The sequence below is a fragment of the Beta vulgaris genome, chromosome 3, assembly GCF_026745355.1.
Source record: "Beta vulgaris subsp. vulgaris cultivar EL10 chromosome 3, EL10.2, whole genome shotgun sequence".
In the NCBI taxonomy this organism is placed as follows: Eukaryota; Viridiplantae; Streptophyta; class Magnoliopsida; order Caryophyllales; family Amaranthaceae; genus Beta; species Beta vulgaris.
Window position 1 is genome coordinate 20,890,193 of NC_079204.1, and position 16,601 is coordinate 20,906,793.

Sequence of the window (16,601 nt, forward strand, 5' to 3'; positions counted from 1 at the left end):
TTATATAAAGGTTACACTTGAATTTTCTAGTGATTTTATAATTAATACCATAGCTTTATTCGATATTGGGGCAAATTTAAATTGTATTAAATCTAGTCTCGTCCTGAGACGTTTTCATCAAAAAACTTCTGAAAGACTTAGCTCTGCTAATAACATGAAGATGCAAATAGAAGGAAAAACTGAGGCCAGCATTTTAAATCAAGGTCTTTCACTAAAAAGCCAGTTTGTCCTTGTTACCCATATACAGCATTCTGTAATTTTGGGAACACCTTTCATAAATATAATAACCCCTTACAATGTTAGCTATGAAAGGATATCCTTCAAAACCAAAATAAGAAACTAGAATTCCTTTTCCTAGAAAAACAAAAAACTAGGAATCTCAACATTATAAAAGCAAGTTCTGTTTACAATAGTGAGATAAATTCTCCTATCAACCGAAAGCAAAGTGATGTGCATGATCTAAAACAAAAAATCCATTTACAAAAGATCGAAGACCAGATACAAAGTTGTGCTCTAAAAACCCAAATAGCTGACTTCCAAAGTCTCCTTGAACGAGAAGTCTGCTCTGATCTTCCAAATGCCTTCTGGAATAGAAAGCAACACATGGTCGACTTACCTTATGAACCAGATTATGATGAAAAGAATATCCCTACCAAGGCCCGGCCAACCCTAATGAATGCCGAATTAGAATGTCATTGTCATGAAGAGTTATATTTCCCGAAATTAAAGGCTTAATTTCAAAATCCCGCTCCCCTTGGAGTTGTGCAGCGTTTTACGTTAACAAAACTTCAGAAATTGAACGTGGCACACCCAGATTAGTTATAAATTATAAACCTCTTAAAGAAGCCCTTAGATGGATTCGTTATCCTATACCCAATAAAAAAGACTTGATGCAAAAATTACACAAAAACCAATAAAAACCTGGACAGTTCAGAATATGGAGAGTGAAACCTGCTCCATTGATAGAACTCGGGACGTTCAAGACTGGCTCCTTTCCATCTCTGAGCACCCTTCGTCTATCCTAAAACACCCCCAAATACTCCAAGCTTTCCAAAACTCTAAGCAAAACCAGGAAAACTCCAGCAAAGCAGTCATAGAAGACAAAAATCGCGCAAGTAAAAATATTACAGTTATTTCAAAACCAGAGGAAGGAGAATCTTCTCAAAAATTCCCTCCTCAAAAATAATTTGTTAAAACAGGTAGCTCTCAGGTTGTGATGGCTCAACCAAAGAAAAATGAGACTTCCGCATATTTTGTAAAAACTGCTTCTCAAAACATTATAACTATTGAACATAGGTATCATGATGAAGATCCTTATGTTTCAATTCAAAAAATCTTTGGGAAAAACTAGTTCTACAAACCATGGGATCGTACTAAAACAACAGATTATTACCAGACAATCCTTGAAATCACTGGCTCTGCTGAATTCAAGCACTTTTTCTATAAGAATGAACATACCGAGCCATCTTATTCAACCATCAAAATCCTAAAGGTTTCCTCACGACTAGAATCAAGACCTTTCAAAACAGAAAGCCTTCCCTATTAGCTTCAACAACACATTCCCACATTGTAAAACCTTTAATTATTGGGATTACCAACAGGCTTGGTTTTAACACTAGATTATCCCATTCATGGTAAATCTATTTTAACACTAAAAAATACAGCTAGAAAAATTGCCATCTTGGTTTACACATTGGTGGATATTCTATGGCTCTTCTACAGAAATCCTTCACCCTGAAGTCACGAAAAGCTATAATACTTTTAGAACCCAATATAAACCTTCAAATATTGAAAGGCATTTTCCTGCCTTATGTTTATTTTCAATGAAGTTCTACCTCTCTTGGGTTTGTCAATGGTTCCTCGAAATAAACCAAGATCAAGGGGGCATGGTCCTACAAAGAAAATTTAAAACTAGATGGTGGTCAAACTTCAATGCTCCACAGTCTATTCTCGAACCAACCATTAGAGAATGGCTAAAGAAAATAGTAACACAGGTGTCATGACATTAGGGGCAGAACAATCTCAGTTCCTAGCCTGAAAATCACAAGCAAATTCCTTGCTTGCCTCAGCTAAAACCCCCGAAGATTACGCACGGATCCTTTGACAGCTAGCTAATAGCATGTCTGAATCCTCCATAACTTCGGACAATGAAACAATAACAGACTCCTCCATCCACCTGAGTGACGATGAAGAAGATGCTGGTTTCCAGACTTTAAAAAAAAAGGGTTCTCTCACTATCTTCAAAGCAGCAACAGGTTTTACGCAGCAAACAAAATGTTTCAGACAGTGTTACTATTAATTTTGAACAGCAACAGACAAATTCCTCAACAGTAAAAAGCTGCAAAACTATTCATCAACAGTGTAAAGCTTCTACAAAACAAAATTGTGAACAGTTTAAAGCAGAAGACAAAATGTTCATACACAGTAAAACAACGTGACATTACCAGTTCTCCCCTGCCTATAAATTGAGTACTCTTCTTCAGATTGAAGGCGGAGCGAAATACACGATTACAGAAGCTCCTCAGAAATATATATCTCTCTCTCTTCATCCACAAATAAAATTTGTAACTCTCTTTAATAGTATCAGTTTCATATCCAGAGGATTTGTAAGTCTTTCATATTAAGCAATGGCTGGTTAAACCGCCTTATTTTTAATTGTTTTATGTTTTCTAAGTTTTTATCTTTACTCTGTATTATCTGTTAACACCCCAAATCCTTGGCATCTATCTGATATATATATATATATATATATATATATAATATATATATATATATATATATATATATATATATATATATATATATATATATATATATATATATATATTTGCACGCATTGCGTGCATATAAGACTAGTACAAATATAATTCTATCAAATGAACGGTGCTACGTAGCACTCTCCAATGTATGTGTCACGTGGCACTCTTCTCAAGCTCGTAATACACATTTTTATGATCTTACTTAAAAATATTAACAATGTATACCTACTAGGAGTAGGACACATGACATTTCAAATGAAAATATGAGAGTTTAACTACCAATCTAATACAATCTCAATGTTTAATACTTCAAATTAAAACATAATAAAGCACTATAATTATTGTAACTATAAAGACACAGACAATCTTTTTATATCTCTAACACTTTTATTAAGGCATAACATTCTCTTACCTCAATTTCAATGAAATTCTTATTTTTATCCCCAATTCCTTAGAAGTTTTTTTTAATAAAACTGTCATACCTTATTGGCCATTTTCCAATTTCGCATTAGATAGAAATTTATAAAAAGCTAATAAAATCAGTTATTAAATTTATGAATAATAATATATTTGATAATTATAATTGACCTAGGACATCATATAGGCCAAAACACTGGTTAATATCTAATAACGAGTAAATTACTAAATTATAAGCCTTGTTAGTCGTGGTTTATACTTTATATGATTGAAAATAGTTGGAAACATAGTTAGGACAATCCTAAGCCGCCTGGTCTCCTTGTGTGACCCTGTGACAAAAAACTGGACATGCTAATGTTGGCTACCCTATAAGTCATATTGATAAGAACTTTAATTATATGTATATTTAATGCATGTAATGTTTGTAGTTGTTTATTGTATAAGATCATGACACTAATTAGTAGTTGGACCTCCATTGTCTTATCCTGATCTTGATTGTTATTATGTGATTTGGTTAGTCGCTAGTTTATTTATTTGGATTGGAAATAGTCGTACTTTTTATTAGTAATGTACAGTACTAGAAACGATATCTTAATGTGATATGCCCTTTTCCCCCCTCTAAGAGAATAAGTTGTATTTAAATGTGATATGTGGAACGTGGACAATACAATATAATTGGAGTTTGCGAAAATGAAAACAGGCCTTGGAGACATATAGTAGACCATAACTGAAAACAGGTCTTGGTAAATACAACTCGACGTGCGACAATGATTGTCCTTGACTTTTGTTCATAGTCATGGCAAAACACACAGTTAAAGGAAATTGCCGTCTTTGAAATCTGATACGAAATTTTGTTGAGTCAGACGGCGTTAGTGTCATTCGTGGGATGAATACCTTGTCACCAACATTGCTCCCTGAAATGACGGTAGCTTCAATCACTCAATTGCCTAAATGCTTGATTACCAGCCTCGTGCCACTACACAATCTAGCTGTCTGATCAATATTACGAACCAACATGACCGGTGCACCAACTTCTAACTTAATACTATGATTTGGCAGGCCCGAACACTTTATTGTATTTAGGAATTCGGTAGAATATATTTCATGTGCCCCTAAGTTCCCTTCATCTTTACTAATTGCATCACAACTCAAGTAAATTCTCTCATCACCTGGAATTTCGGACAACACATGATCATTTACCTTCTCAACTATTTCATTAGTTGGAGCTAGAATTGCACTTTCTTGGAAGTATTTGGCTTCCCAATTAGGTGATCAGTGAGTGAAGGGTATGTACTGTCGACAATTGATGATATGGGGTCATCTCCACCGTCTATAAGAATATCTTTAGTGATTTCAATATCCACTTCTCCATCATTGGGCCCTCCAGCTCTGCCATCTCCAACGCTCAGTATCCATTCTGAGAACTCCCTTACTTCATTAGCAGTCGGCGAAGAAGAACATGATTGAAGTCTCATATTGCGTGTAAGCTTCAAAACCTTACATGAATCCCATAGAAACGAAGAGTTTAAGGTCGCAAATACTATGTCTTACCTTGTACCCTTGGGTATAACAGGCAAAATCTGTCTTAAATCACCACCAAACACAAGAACTTTACCTCCAAATGGTCGATGCAAATTAGCTCGATCAACAGCTTGCATAATGTCCTTTAAACTCCTATCAAGTGCTTCAAAGCAATATTTGTGCATCATTAGTGCTTCATCCCAAATAATTAGCTTTGTTCTCATGAGCAATGCAACCATGCATAATGCACGTGCACGGGACTATTGTTGCTTTATTACATATTTAAAGGAAGTCACATAATAACATTGACTTAACTTCCCATTTAACAAAAAATCATAAAACATAAAGTGTGAGTGGTGATGAACAAAAATTACAGATGAAATTTCCAAATCAATTTATATGTTAGCGAACACTTTCATGTAAGCTACATTTATTGTATTTTCACGCAAACAACGTTATTTATCAAGCGGATGGATCTCGAGACCTTTTTTGCTCGTAACTTTGAAAATGATAACATAAAGTTGTCCATGACTGAAAACAGGTCTCAGGAGATACATGCCTACATGAGACAAAGATTGCCCTTAACTTATATTTATAGTCACAACAAGACAATAATTACAGGAATTTGTCGTTTCTGACATCTGATTGGAGATTTAGTGGAGTCATATGGGGTTAGTGTCATTCTTGTGATAAATACTTTTTCTCCAACATTGCTTTCGGAAATAACAATAACTTTCCGTGCATCGTACAAACTGCATTATAAATTAACTATTTTAAAAAGTTTGTCCTGAAATCATGGTGGTGAATATTAACTTGTGTTTTAAAATTTCACAATCATGTATTGAGATTATTTTAGAAACTGAATTATAACTCATGTGTTCAGTATCTGATATATTTAATGTCATGGTGGATCACATGATCCACCTATAATTTAAAATAAGTTGATATAAATAGTATTTCCTCTATCTATTGCTTCCCATAGATTTTCAGATAAAATCACAATTCTCACTAACAATAACACTCAGCCATACGCCAGCTTCATCAACCACTTATGGCAGTATTATTCTACCTTATCTTGCACCACTGATGCATCATATTTGGCCACCCACTGGTTGCTGCTCACGTAGCCATGATTTTAATTTTATACCTGTGCAACTTCATGGGAGTTTTTTCTTTTATAAATTTAAGATTATATGTTATTTCCCCTAAAATCAAGGTGAAAATATTTAACTCGTTCATCTATCAAATAGATGTTATAAAAGTTAAGAATATAAAAGAATAAGTATATACATAAATGTAAATCTTAATATGCTATTAGACCTGTCCAAATTGTACGGGGAATTTGTTCATAAATTTAAGATTTTATGATGTTTTTCGTAAATCATTGTATTAATAGTATCTTCTGATTTGAAGTTTTACAATCATGTATTAAAATACTTTGAAAGGCTTATGACATGTGTGTTTATCGGTTTATGTAGTTAATATCATTGTGGATCACATGACATATTATTCTTCTTTTTTAAAAAAAAAAGAGTTGATTGATTTTTTTGCTTTGCCTACTACTTCGTTTAGAGGATTATATGAGATCAAAATTTGACCACATCTCATATTCAACCATTGAGCCACTTTTGTTCCTGCTACCTACACTCCCTCTCACCTCCCTATCTTGTTGCCTTGCATCATCATTGCACTAGACACCATTATTTGCAATAATCTTCATGTACCTTTATTTTCATTCACTTTGCATACATTTTTCTATTGATTTTGTAATTTGTTGATGTATTTCTCCATTGAGTTTTGATTGATAAAATTAGTAAAGTTTAGATGGGTTTGGTGAAAAACTTAAATTTATGTACCAAGGTCCCAACGGCTCAAAATTAGCTAATCTTTAGTTTTATATTTGAAAACTCATGTTTTTAGTATACTTGTATTAGTTCGTTTTTAATTTAGTTGTGATTTTAAATGAAAACACATTGTTTATGTATGGTTTAAATATCAAAAAATTGGATTGGAGTATTACTTCCAGAGTGAAACTTTTTATGAAGTTTTGAATTCATGCATTGATTATTGAGTGGCATTTTGTTGTGGACGGTGGTGACTCACCAGCTGTAAAATTCTGGATCCGCCACTAAATGTATGTGTTACACTATTTTGACTTATGACTTATTTCAAATAATAAGTATAATACTCTCTCCATATTATTTTGTTGTTTCTGTATTCCCTGTCGGGAACTTTCAATATGTTATTCCTATTCTAAATTTTTTCATACATAATGTAATTTTATGACTTAAATCCCATTGATTTTAAACTCCAACAAATTTGTTCACACTAATGATAAATACTTAATTTTTTACCTCTCAAACTTTTGTGTTATTGGTTGCCTATCAGATTAACTCAAAGGCTTATATTCTTTATTTTAGTTCATTTTATTTTATTTAAAATAATGAAATATATCCATTATTAAAGTTATATTGGCTTTTTCGATTACAAAATAGGAACGACAAAAGAAAATAGAGGGAGTAGTATTTTCACCGAAATTATTTTTAAAGTTTGTTACTACTTTGTTGAAAAAATATATTCATTCTGAACATATTGCTATACTCCAGTGTAGGTTGCACAGATTACTTTAATATTCCGATATGCTTGAGTATTAATAGTATTTTACGGTATACTTAATTACATCTAGTGTCTTTTTGTAGTTGGTGTTATATTCTATAAAGTTGTAGATATTATTTATATCACAATCTAAATTATTCTACTAAAAATCACACCAAAAAATCGCATTTATTGTTACTTCCTATTAGAATTTGATTCTCCCTTCTGCATTATGGCAAGCAATTACACTATATACACTAATATGTTTATCCTTAATATATATGATTGAAACGATTTAACAACAACTATATAAAATAAATAAATTAAACAAAGCTATAGATCTTACATTAAGATTAATAAGAACTTTCGTCAAAATTTTATGATTGGCATGTACTTGTTGAACATGAAATACCACTATGTAATTTTCTTGTCAAGATTCTCATCTAGTTATATATCTTTTTCTTAACTGGATTATATCTTGTATATATATAACATTTACTTGCATCTATTTTTGTCCCAAATCAATAGAAAATAAATCAATAGATTTACTTGCGATAGAGTTGTCTCACATTACGCTTAACCCAAATTTAAAAACGATCGTTATTTAATAATTGTTACAATATGATTAAACGCAAATACTCGTAAAGAAATCAAAAATATCTGGAAAAAAACATGCAAAAATATCAAATTTAAAAACTTGATTATTAATTATACATAACAACCTAAAAGTTATCTTTTACAAAAATTATATTATGATTTCAGCTTGTGCATTCAGTTCTCTCTTATTCTCTTGCACCACCAATATTCTGTATCGTTGGCTATTTTGGCAGACGTTATCTATATAGAAAATTATGGCAGTAACTACAAATAAGGGAGTGATTGCACATAAATAAGATTCTTTAATAACATGTGATAAAAGTCTCATTATAATAGTATTGTTATATATACTTGTTTTATAGTCTTGTAGCATTGTGTGTTACATTTAACGTAAACTAATTTTTAATAGTACTCACTTTTCTCTAGAGTAATTTTAGTAATTTTCATTTTCTTTTGTCTCATAATATATACCATACATCTACATTTTTACGGTAGGAATGAACTTTCTTCTTAAAGAAACTTTTGAATTTTCACCATCTTTTTACTCATCATGCATTATGTGATTTTTCATTTTATATTTATTATGTTATGATGTTATAGATTTCAATTCTTGTTTTTTTCTTTCATCACTTCTATTAGTCAGATACTTTCAAATATGTTTCTTATTTCACATACATCGATATTTTATAACTTTATGTTAATGTTCAACCATGTCACTTTCCACAAAAAAATCGTCACTCAAAAATCTAATAAAATAACACTAAATATAACCATATACATTCTTAAAGCATTACGGTTTATTCTTTTCTTTATGTGCTACCACCTTTTGTTATATAATTGATTTGTAATCTTGTATGTTTCACTTTGAAATTTAAGTAAATTGATTATAATACTCTATGTGTTCTATAGTAATCCTTACACTTCTCTTTTTTTTCTTAAATACTATTTACACTTTTATTGTGGGAACGAAAGATCATTCTACCTGAAGCAACTTCTTACAACTATTAAATTTAATGTCCCGTAGACTTTCTCATTCTAATAAATACATATATCTCCATCTTTAGTTATATGTGTTAAATAATTAAATTAGAATATATATATCCTATAATCATATCATCCTATTATATTTAACACATTAGAAATTCATAAAATTGTGGCACCTACTTGACATATAATCATATCATCCTATTATCTTCAGTAGGTGCCACAATTTTATGAATTTCTAATGTATTAAATATAATAGGATGATATGATTTTATACATACATACATACATACATACATACATACATACATACATACATACATACATACATACATACATACATACATACATACATACATACATACATACATACATACATACAACATACATACATACATACATACATACATACATACATACATACATACATACATACATACATACATACATACATACATACATACATACATACATACATACATACATACATACATACATACATACATACATACATACATACATACATACATACATACATACATACATACATTATTAGAAAGCAAGAATATGAATTACTTGATATACCTTTAGTATATGATCCTAATTATCATCTATTAGATTTGATATGCATATTTAAATTTACTTTAGTATCAATTGTTAAATTAGCATAAATAAATAAGCTGATTTTTTTGTACATCATCACCAATATATATGAAATGTTTATATATCATTACTTATTAATGGATCACCAATATGCCTTGTACATCATCACCCATGGAAAAAACGTTCCATATATGTAATCTTTAGAAACCATAATATGATTAGCACAACAACATGTACATATGATGTATCTTTTACATCTCTCATAATTCTTTAGATATTACTTCCATTATAAAAAAAAAGAAATTATTAATAATTCTATATTTTATTGTACACCATACAAAGTCATGAAATAATATTATTGATAATGATTCATTAATAGTGCAAAGCTCACAAATCATATAAAGTATCCATTATTCTGATATGAAACCTCTTTAGGAAATATATTATGAAAACCTACATTAGCTCATTACCATATAAATTTGAGCCTTAGACCCCTCAAATTTAAGAGTTATGAAAAGCTTTATATATATATATATATATATATATATATATATATATATATATATATATTTGTGTGTGTAAAAAGAATAAACTTACTTGTATTACATTAAGTGAATCCAATACATATTTAGAACATATATAGCAGCTAAAGCTAAATATATGAGGTAACTTCTCTTCAAAAAAAAAGCTAAATATGAGGTAACATAGGCATTTTAGTTGGACTAAATAATAAGCTATATGAAATAGTATTAGCTAGCTAAGATATAGTTACACCAATACTAGATTTCTTATAACAACTTGGTAATAATTGACAACATCATTCTCGGCATTTTATATGCCTTAGATTAGAGCAGATCAAGGTCGATCCAATCAGGCCACACAAAATGCATAATTGATCAATTTATATTATTAAAAGTTTAAATAAAACAAACATGAGAAAATCATATAACATTGCTAATAATTAAATCAGAAAAAAAAATATAACATGACAAAGTATACATTTATTCACAATTATATAATCAGTAGATGACCTACATTAAGGTAAGGGATAATACTTGATACCCCATATATCTAAAATGCTTTATCTACAAACGTTTTATTTGTTTTCACATTGTACGCCTTACTTATACTATTATTAGATGAAATAATAATTGTCCTTAGAAAGAATAATATACTCTACTAGAGTAATAATTGAGCCATTAAAAAAGTTGTGTAAATTGTCTATCTTGCAACTCCAATTTAAATTATTTAAATTCTAAATAAAAACCTATAGCTCGTTCGTTATCATTTTTTATTTTTAGTTTTCAGTTTTTTTTTTTTTTTGAAAACCAAAAACAAAATCACGAAAAACGTAATTTAAAGGTGAACAAAGTATATATGAAAATGAATGATTGATGTTTGACAAATTGTATTATAGATATAACAATGATGTATTTGGTAGAATGAAATCCCGAAAAAACATCTTATTTGATTAATTTATCACGATACCGGGAATAAAATCGTAGATCAAATGTTTAAATTCATAATAACAAATTGTCATTAAAAAGAGTGGAAGATCAAGTTATTCATATTATTAACCTTATAAGTAGTTGTAGATGTAGTCAACTCGATTTGCCATTTTTGACTATGCATTGTTTTAATAATAGGAAAAATTACTTTCAACGGTACCAACAATTAGAGACTTATTTTAAACGGTACCAACTATCATTTATTCAAAAGCAGTACCAACTATTGGGCCTATTTGCCATAAACCATTTTCCAGAAAAAGCCATGCCACGCTCACCATGTAACCAAACTCATGTTTGTCCAACTCTAGACGTGCACTAGTCTAAAATTTATTACTATCCAAGTTACACTTTACGTGATTTACAATTTATTACTTGTTATGACACACACAAGTAACACAAAAATATCAAATCAAACATTCACAACTACACTTCTCTTTTATCTTAGGATTTAATAAGTGATCACACAACTAACAATCCAAGATTACTTCCTTCAATTCCAATCTTTCTTATTTGTTGAACCTAGCCAACAATCAATCTTACCTTTTAAAGGCATAACTTATCAACTTACCAAATAAGGCCCACATTCCTTATAAAATAGTGAAAATAATACTGTAAGGGAACACATGATTCAACATGATTCAATCTCAACAATATATAAATCCGCGCATGTGAATTAATAGCTAAAGTTCCCATCCACATGCTTGCATCAATAATTCCACACAAACATGATACTCTTTAACTCATAATCAACATGTTTGCAGACATGCATAAAACATGTAAAATCCAATCATACTAGAAATCACATATGAACTTATAAAGTTCCTATACATGATACTATAAATTTTCCTTCTTAAATCATGATACTATATCACATGGCACATAAGTATGTACGTACCTTGTGTAAACAATCTGATAGCCCACCTTTAATCACTTAAAAATCACATACTGAATAATCTCCGCCTAAAATAATCAATATAAATCAAAGTCAATACTCTAAATAAAATACAACAACTTTAAAATACTTTAAATCCTCTTTAAACATATTTATAAGTTGTTTTTACCATCAAAACTTCAATTACTTTTAATATCTAGCATAGTACTAATATACTAGTAATTAAAATCTTTAAAACTCCATTATTGAAACCCTTTCTAAAATTCTAGCAACTTTAAAATTATAAAACTCCTTTTAAACATACTTAAACATGCTTAAATTCATAATTCAAATCAGTCTCATAGTTTATAACATGCTACTATAATTTTAAAATATTTAACACCCTAAAAATCCATGCTTTGATGATTAAAAATCAATCTAAAAATAATAATCAAATCTGAAAATCTATTCTTTTAATACATAATATATATAATCCAAGATTAATCATTAAAACAGTAAATTAAAGTTATTAATCATGATTAGTACTAAAATAAAACATAAAAAATATGATCTTTAATTAAAACTTGAGGAGGAAGAAAAGAATTTAACCAACAAATCAAAGAACAAGGAAGAACAAGGCGCCGAAAATACACAGATTATGGAGGTGTGGTAACGTATCTTGGCGAAGAAGAAAGCGTTACTTGAAGAAGAAGAAGAAAGAAAAATTGGGAGGAAAAGAAAAAACAGAAATCACGAGGTAGAGAGAGATGGCCGGATGTTTTGGTGTGAGGAAAATGATAATTTTTTTGTGTGGTAATGTAATTGGGTCTAAGGTATTTACAAAGAGGCTTTTCCTTTTGGGCTTAAGAAAACGAGATTGGGTTCAAATAAAGTTTGATGATGAATAGGATTAATGAATGAGAACTGCTAACATCAATAAAAATCCTTTTCCTAATCCACTTAGAATTTTGGGTTCCTCAAGCCCATATAAACTTCTTTTCCATATCAAATTAGTATTTCAAACATTTTCCAAAGCATGCCTAAACAAAATATTTTACCTTTCTTAAAACCTTAAAAATAATTTTTTTGACTTTCAAAATAGTCAACCTTCTTTATATAAATAAATCATTTCGAACTAAATTATGTTTAAATATAAATACATAAATACTAAAATAAATTTATGAAATTCATAAAGGTACGGGGGACTACACAAATCTAATCGATTTTCGCAAAAACACTCCTATGACACAGTGCCTTACACTTTGTTATTCACTTGTAAACTATTCAATTGACGTTTTTGCTATAACTAAATTATATCAAAACACGAAAATACTTAAATCAAATAATAAGACACAAAAATTTAATGTGGTTCAATCTCACCTATGAGATCTACGTCCACACAAACTACTCTTTTATTATTTGAATCTTGATCTTAAAATACCAAACTCTTGATACAATATGATTCCCCCACTACTAACTCTAATAGTGCTCTCCAACAGTTAACCCTAAGTGTTGCTACTCTCTATAATGTGAGAATTACAGAAAGAATGATTTCTCAAAGCGTGCTTCTTTTTTTTTTGGTAAGTAAGTAAGAATATATTGAATCACTGAAACCTTTTTACAACTCAAGCCATTGGCATACCAATGCATACACACCTATACAACCTCCTGTACAAATATCAACATTACAACTGTTCAAACCATCTAACATCTGCTGCGATTATCTTCTTAGGTAACCTATCCTTCACTCTGGTTACTATACTATATTTAATGTCAGTGACACATTTTTTCACGGTGTAAACCTTAGAGTTCCACGCTGCATTGTTTCTTTCTCTTTATACTATATACAGTGTAGCAATCACACTGGCATTCATAACTCTTTTCCTAAACTTACTACCTTTATGTCTTCTTTGTAACCATCTCAGCAACTGGGTGTAGCTCTCTGTACAAGCTGTAATACCCAGCCATTCCTTTATTAGCTGTATACATTGCTTGCTAAAATGACATGCAAAAAACAAATGCTCATGATTTTCCTGCTCAAGCTCACACAAAAGGCATTGATCCAGAGGGCATAGCCCAATGTTATGTAATCTGTCCCTAGTCTTCAGTCTCCTCAGCATAGCAAGCCAAGCTATAAATCCATGTTTGGGAATATTGTAGTGATCCCATATGATGGCACTCCAGCCCACCTTCTCTCCAGGTTCCTGTAGATTCTTGTACATAGTTGCAGTAGAGTAATTAGCTTGTGATAACCAACTAACTCCTAACTTTCTTGTGATGTCTTGCTTTGCCTTACATATGTAATTCAAAGCCCAGCTAGCTGCCTTAGGAGCCTCATAAGTACTCTAATCTTGAGTCTTGATATACATGGTGTGAACCCATTTAACCCACAAGTTATCTGCCTTCATAGCTATACACCATGCCTGCTTTGCAATCATAGCTAGATTCCAAGCCTTTATATCTCTGAACCCCAAGCCTCCCATTACCTTAGGTTTACAAACCTCTTCCCATCTAACATGGCCTGGTTTATCAGAATTACTAGTCCCTGACCACAAGAAACCTCTGCATATTTCATTGATTCTCTTGATTGCAAGCTTTGGTAGGATAAAGATTTGTGACCAATATACACTGATGCTTAATAGGACAGCATTAACCAATTGCCTTCTTCCAGCAAATGAGATATTACGTGTACTCCACACTCTGATTCTAGCAACCATCTTATCCACAAGTTTCTCACAATCTGCAGCTGAAAGCTTCCTAGTAGAAATTGGTACCCCTAAATATCTGAAAGGGAGTGTACCATGTGTGAAACCAGAGCTTAAACATAATCTCTGCACCTCTTGAGAAGTCAACCCACAACTATAAATTTCAAATTTCATCTTATTTGCTTTCAACCCAGTAGTGGCAGCAAACAACTCTACACCTTGTAAAAGCATAGTAATGGATTTGTAATCACCCTTGCTAAACCAATATCAGATCATCTGCAAAGCAAAGGTGATCAATGCCTAAAGCTTTACATCTCGGGTGGAACCCAAACCCAGGTTGTCTTCCAATGTACTTCATCAACCTAGAAAAATACTCCATACAAAGAACAAATAATAGAGGGGACATGGGATCCCCCTGTCTAAGACCTCTCTTAGACTTAAAAAATCCAATAGGCCTCCCATTAATCATCAGAGAAAAAGTAATACTAGTCACACATGTCATCACAAGCTGAATAAATTGTCTAGGAAATCTTAAAGCCCCTAAACATTTCTTCAAGAAATTCCCAGCTAACAGTGTCATAGGCCTTTTGAAGATCAATCTTTAAAAGACAACACTTTTGCTTTTGACTTTTCCTATACATTTTGGCAATATCCTGACACAGGAGAATGTTGTGTAGGATACTCCTATTAGAAACAAAGCGTGCTTCTTATTCAAGCAAAAAGAGGATCATTACAATCGTTGTTTAGAAACCTTAACTTACTAGAACTTTGTGTCATACAATGTGCTATGAGAATCCGTTTTCAACTCTTAAATTTTATCAGAAACCAAATATGAAAACGTGAGTTGTTTTTCAGATTTCTATCCCTTATATAACTTATCAAGTAAATAAAAGTTATTCTCCAAGATATAATTATCTTCTTGAATAATTTTTATTCCTAAAATTAAGGGATAAAATATTTTTCTTTCCAAAATCAAATTTTATCTTTTATAAAAACTGATTTTTTTTCTTTGCTTATAAGATAAGGATTCCTCCATATCTTATGCCAACTATTAACCAGATTTTAAGTCAATTTTTATTCAAAAATCTTTATCAAAATCTTTTTCTTTAAAAATTAGTTTTTCTTAAAACTCTTCTTTTTCTTTTTTCGAAAATCTTTATCAAAATCTCTTTTCTTAAAATTCAGATTTTTTTAAAACTCTTTTTTTTTCCAAAAATATTTTTATATTTCTTTAAAATCAATTTTTACAAAATTCTTTCTTCGAAAATCTTTGTAAAAATATTTTCCTTTCAAAACTAATTTTCGAAAATAGAAACTCCCTTTTTATCATGAAATTAATATAATTACCTATTTTCTTAACTCAATAAATAGTTAATCATCCTAAATTTATATTTCTAGTTTAGCACAAAATTCCAATAAATTAATTACATTGCATAAACATGACTAAGAATATAACTAGACCTAAGCTTCCATATCTTCTAGTTCTTGAGCTTTCATGAACATCAAATCTTGATAACTTTTTTAGATTACTATTACATACATACATGTTATAGCATAAAGTGTTTATCATCATCAAAATTACATTGACTTAGAGTTATAACAAACGTCCCCCACCCCACCCTCCTGCGAAAAACCCCCACCCTTGTGTACACTGCCCAAACGCAAACACGCCCAAACACCAACATTGTGTTTAAGTGGGGGTTGGTGGGACAGGTTGCGCCACTCACAACAACAACCAACGCGACCCCATGTTAGCTTCTCTCTCGCTCACATTCTCGTTTGCGCCCCCTATTTTCGCTCTCGCTGCGTCTTAAAATTCTGGAATCAAATGCTTAGTTTGAAGCGAAGATAAAATAGTGAAGAAAGATAAGAAACTAGTTAATATGAAAACTCAAAGAGATGAAGATTTACGAGAGAGAAGAAGGAAGCGTGAGAGGTGTGAGGTGAAGGGTGATAATAAGATGTGCTACCAACATACAATATCGTATTTCAAAAAGTGAAGATGAAATTACCTAGAAAACAATCTCGGTTATTTCAACTA

General features: G+C 30.9%; 1 protein-coding gene across 1 annotated transcript; it reads right to left on the reverse strand.

Annotated features, from left to right (window-relative positions):
* Positions 1-13,480: 13,480 nt before the first annotated feature.
* LOC104889169 (uncharacterized) lies at positions 13,481-14,077 on the reverse strand. Its single transcript, XM_048640307.1, has 2 exons — positions 13,704-14,077; positions 13,481-13,523 (listed from the first exon to the last, which is right to left on the reverse strand). Exons 1-2 carry the CDS (start codon positions 14,075-14,077, stop codon positions 13,481-13,483), a joined length of 417 nt encoding a protein of 138 aa, XP_048496264.1.
* Positions 14,078-16,601: the final 2,524 nt, after the last annotated feature.

Bases quoted from the DNA above. Each gene is read 5' to 3' on its own strand.
- LOC104889169 (XM_048640307.1), bottom strand. From the start codon at position 14,077: ATGTACAAGAATCTACAGGAACCTGGAGAGAAGGTGGGCTGGAGTGCC. The intron at 13,524-13,703 runs GTATATAGTATA...ATATTTGTACAG, and splicing joins GCCAGTGTGATTGCTACACT to GAGGTTGTATAGGTGTGTAT.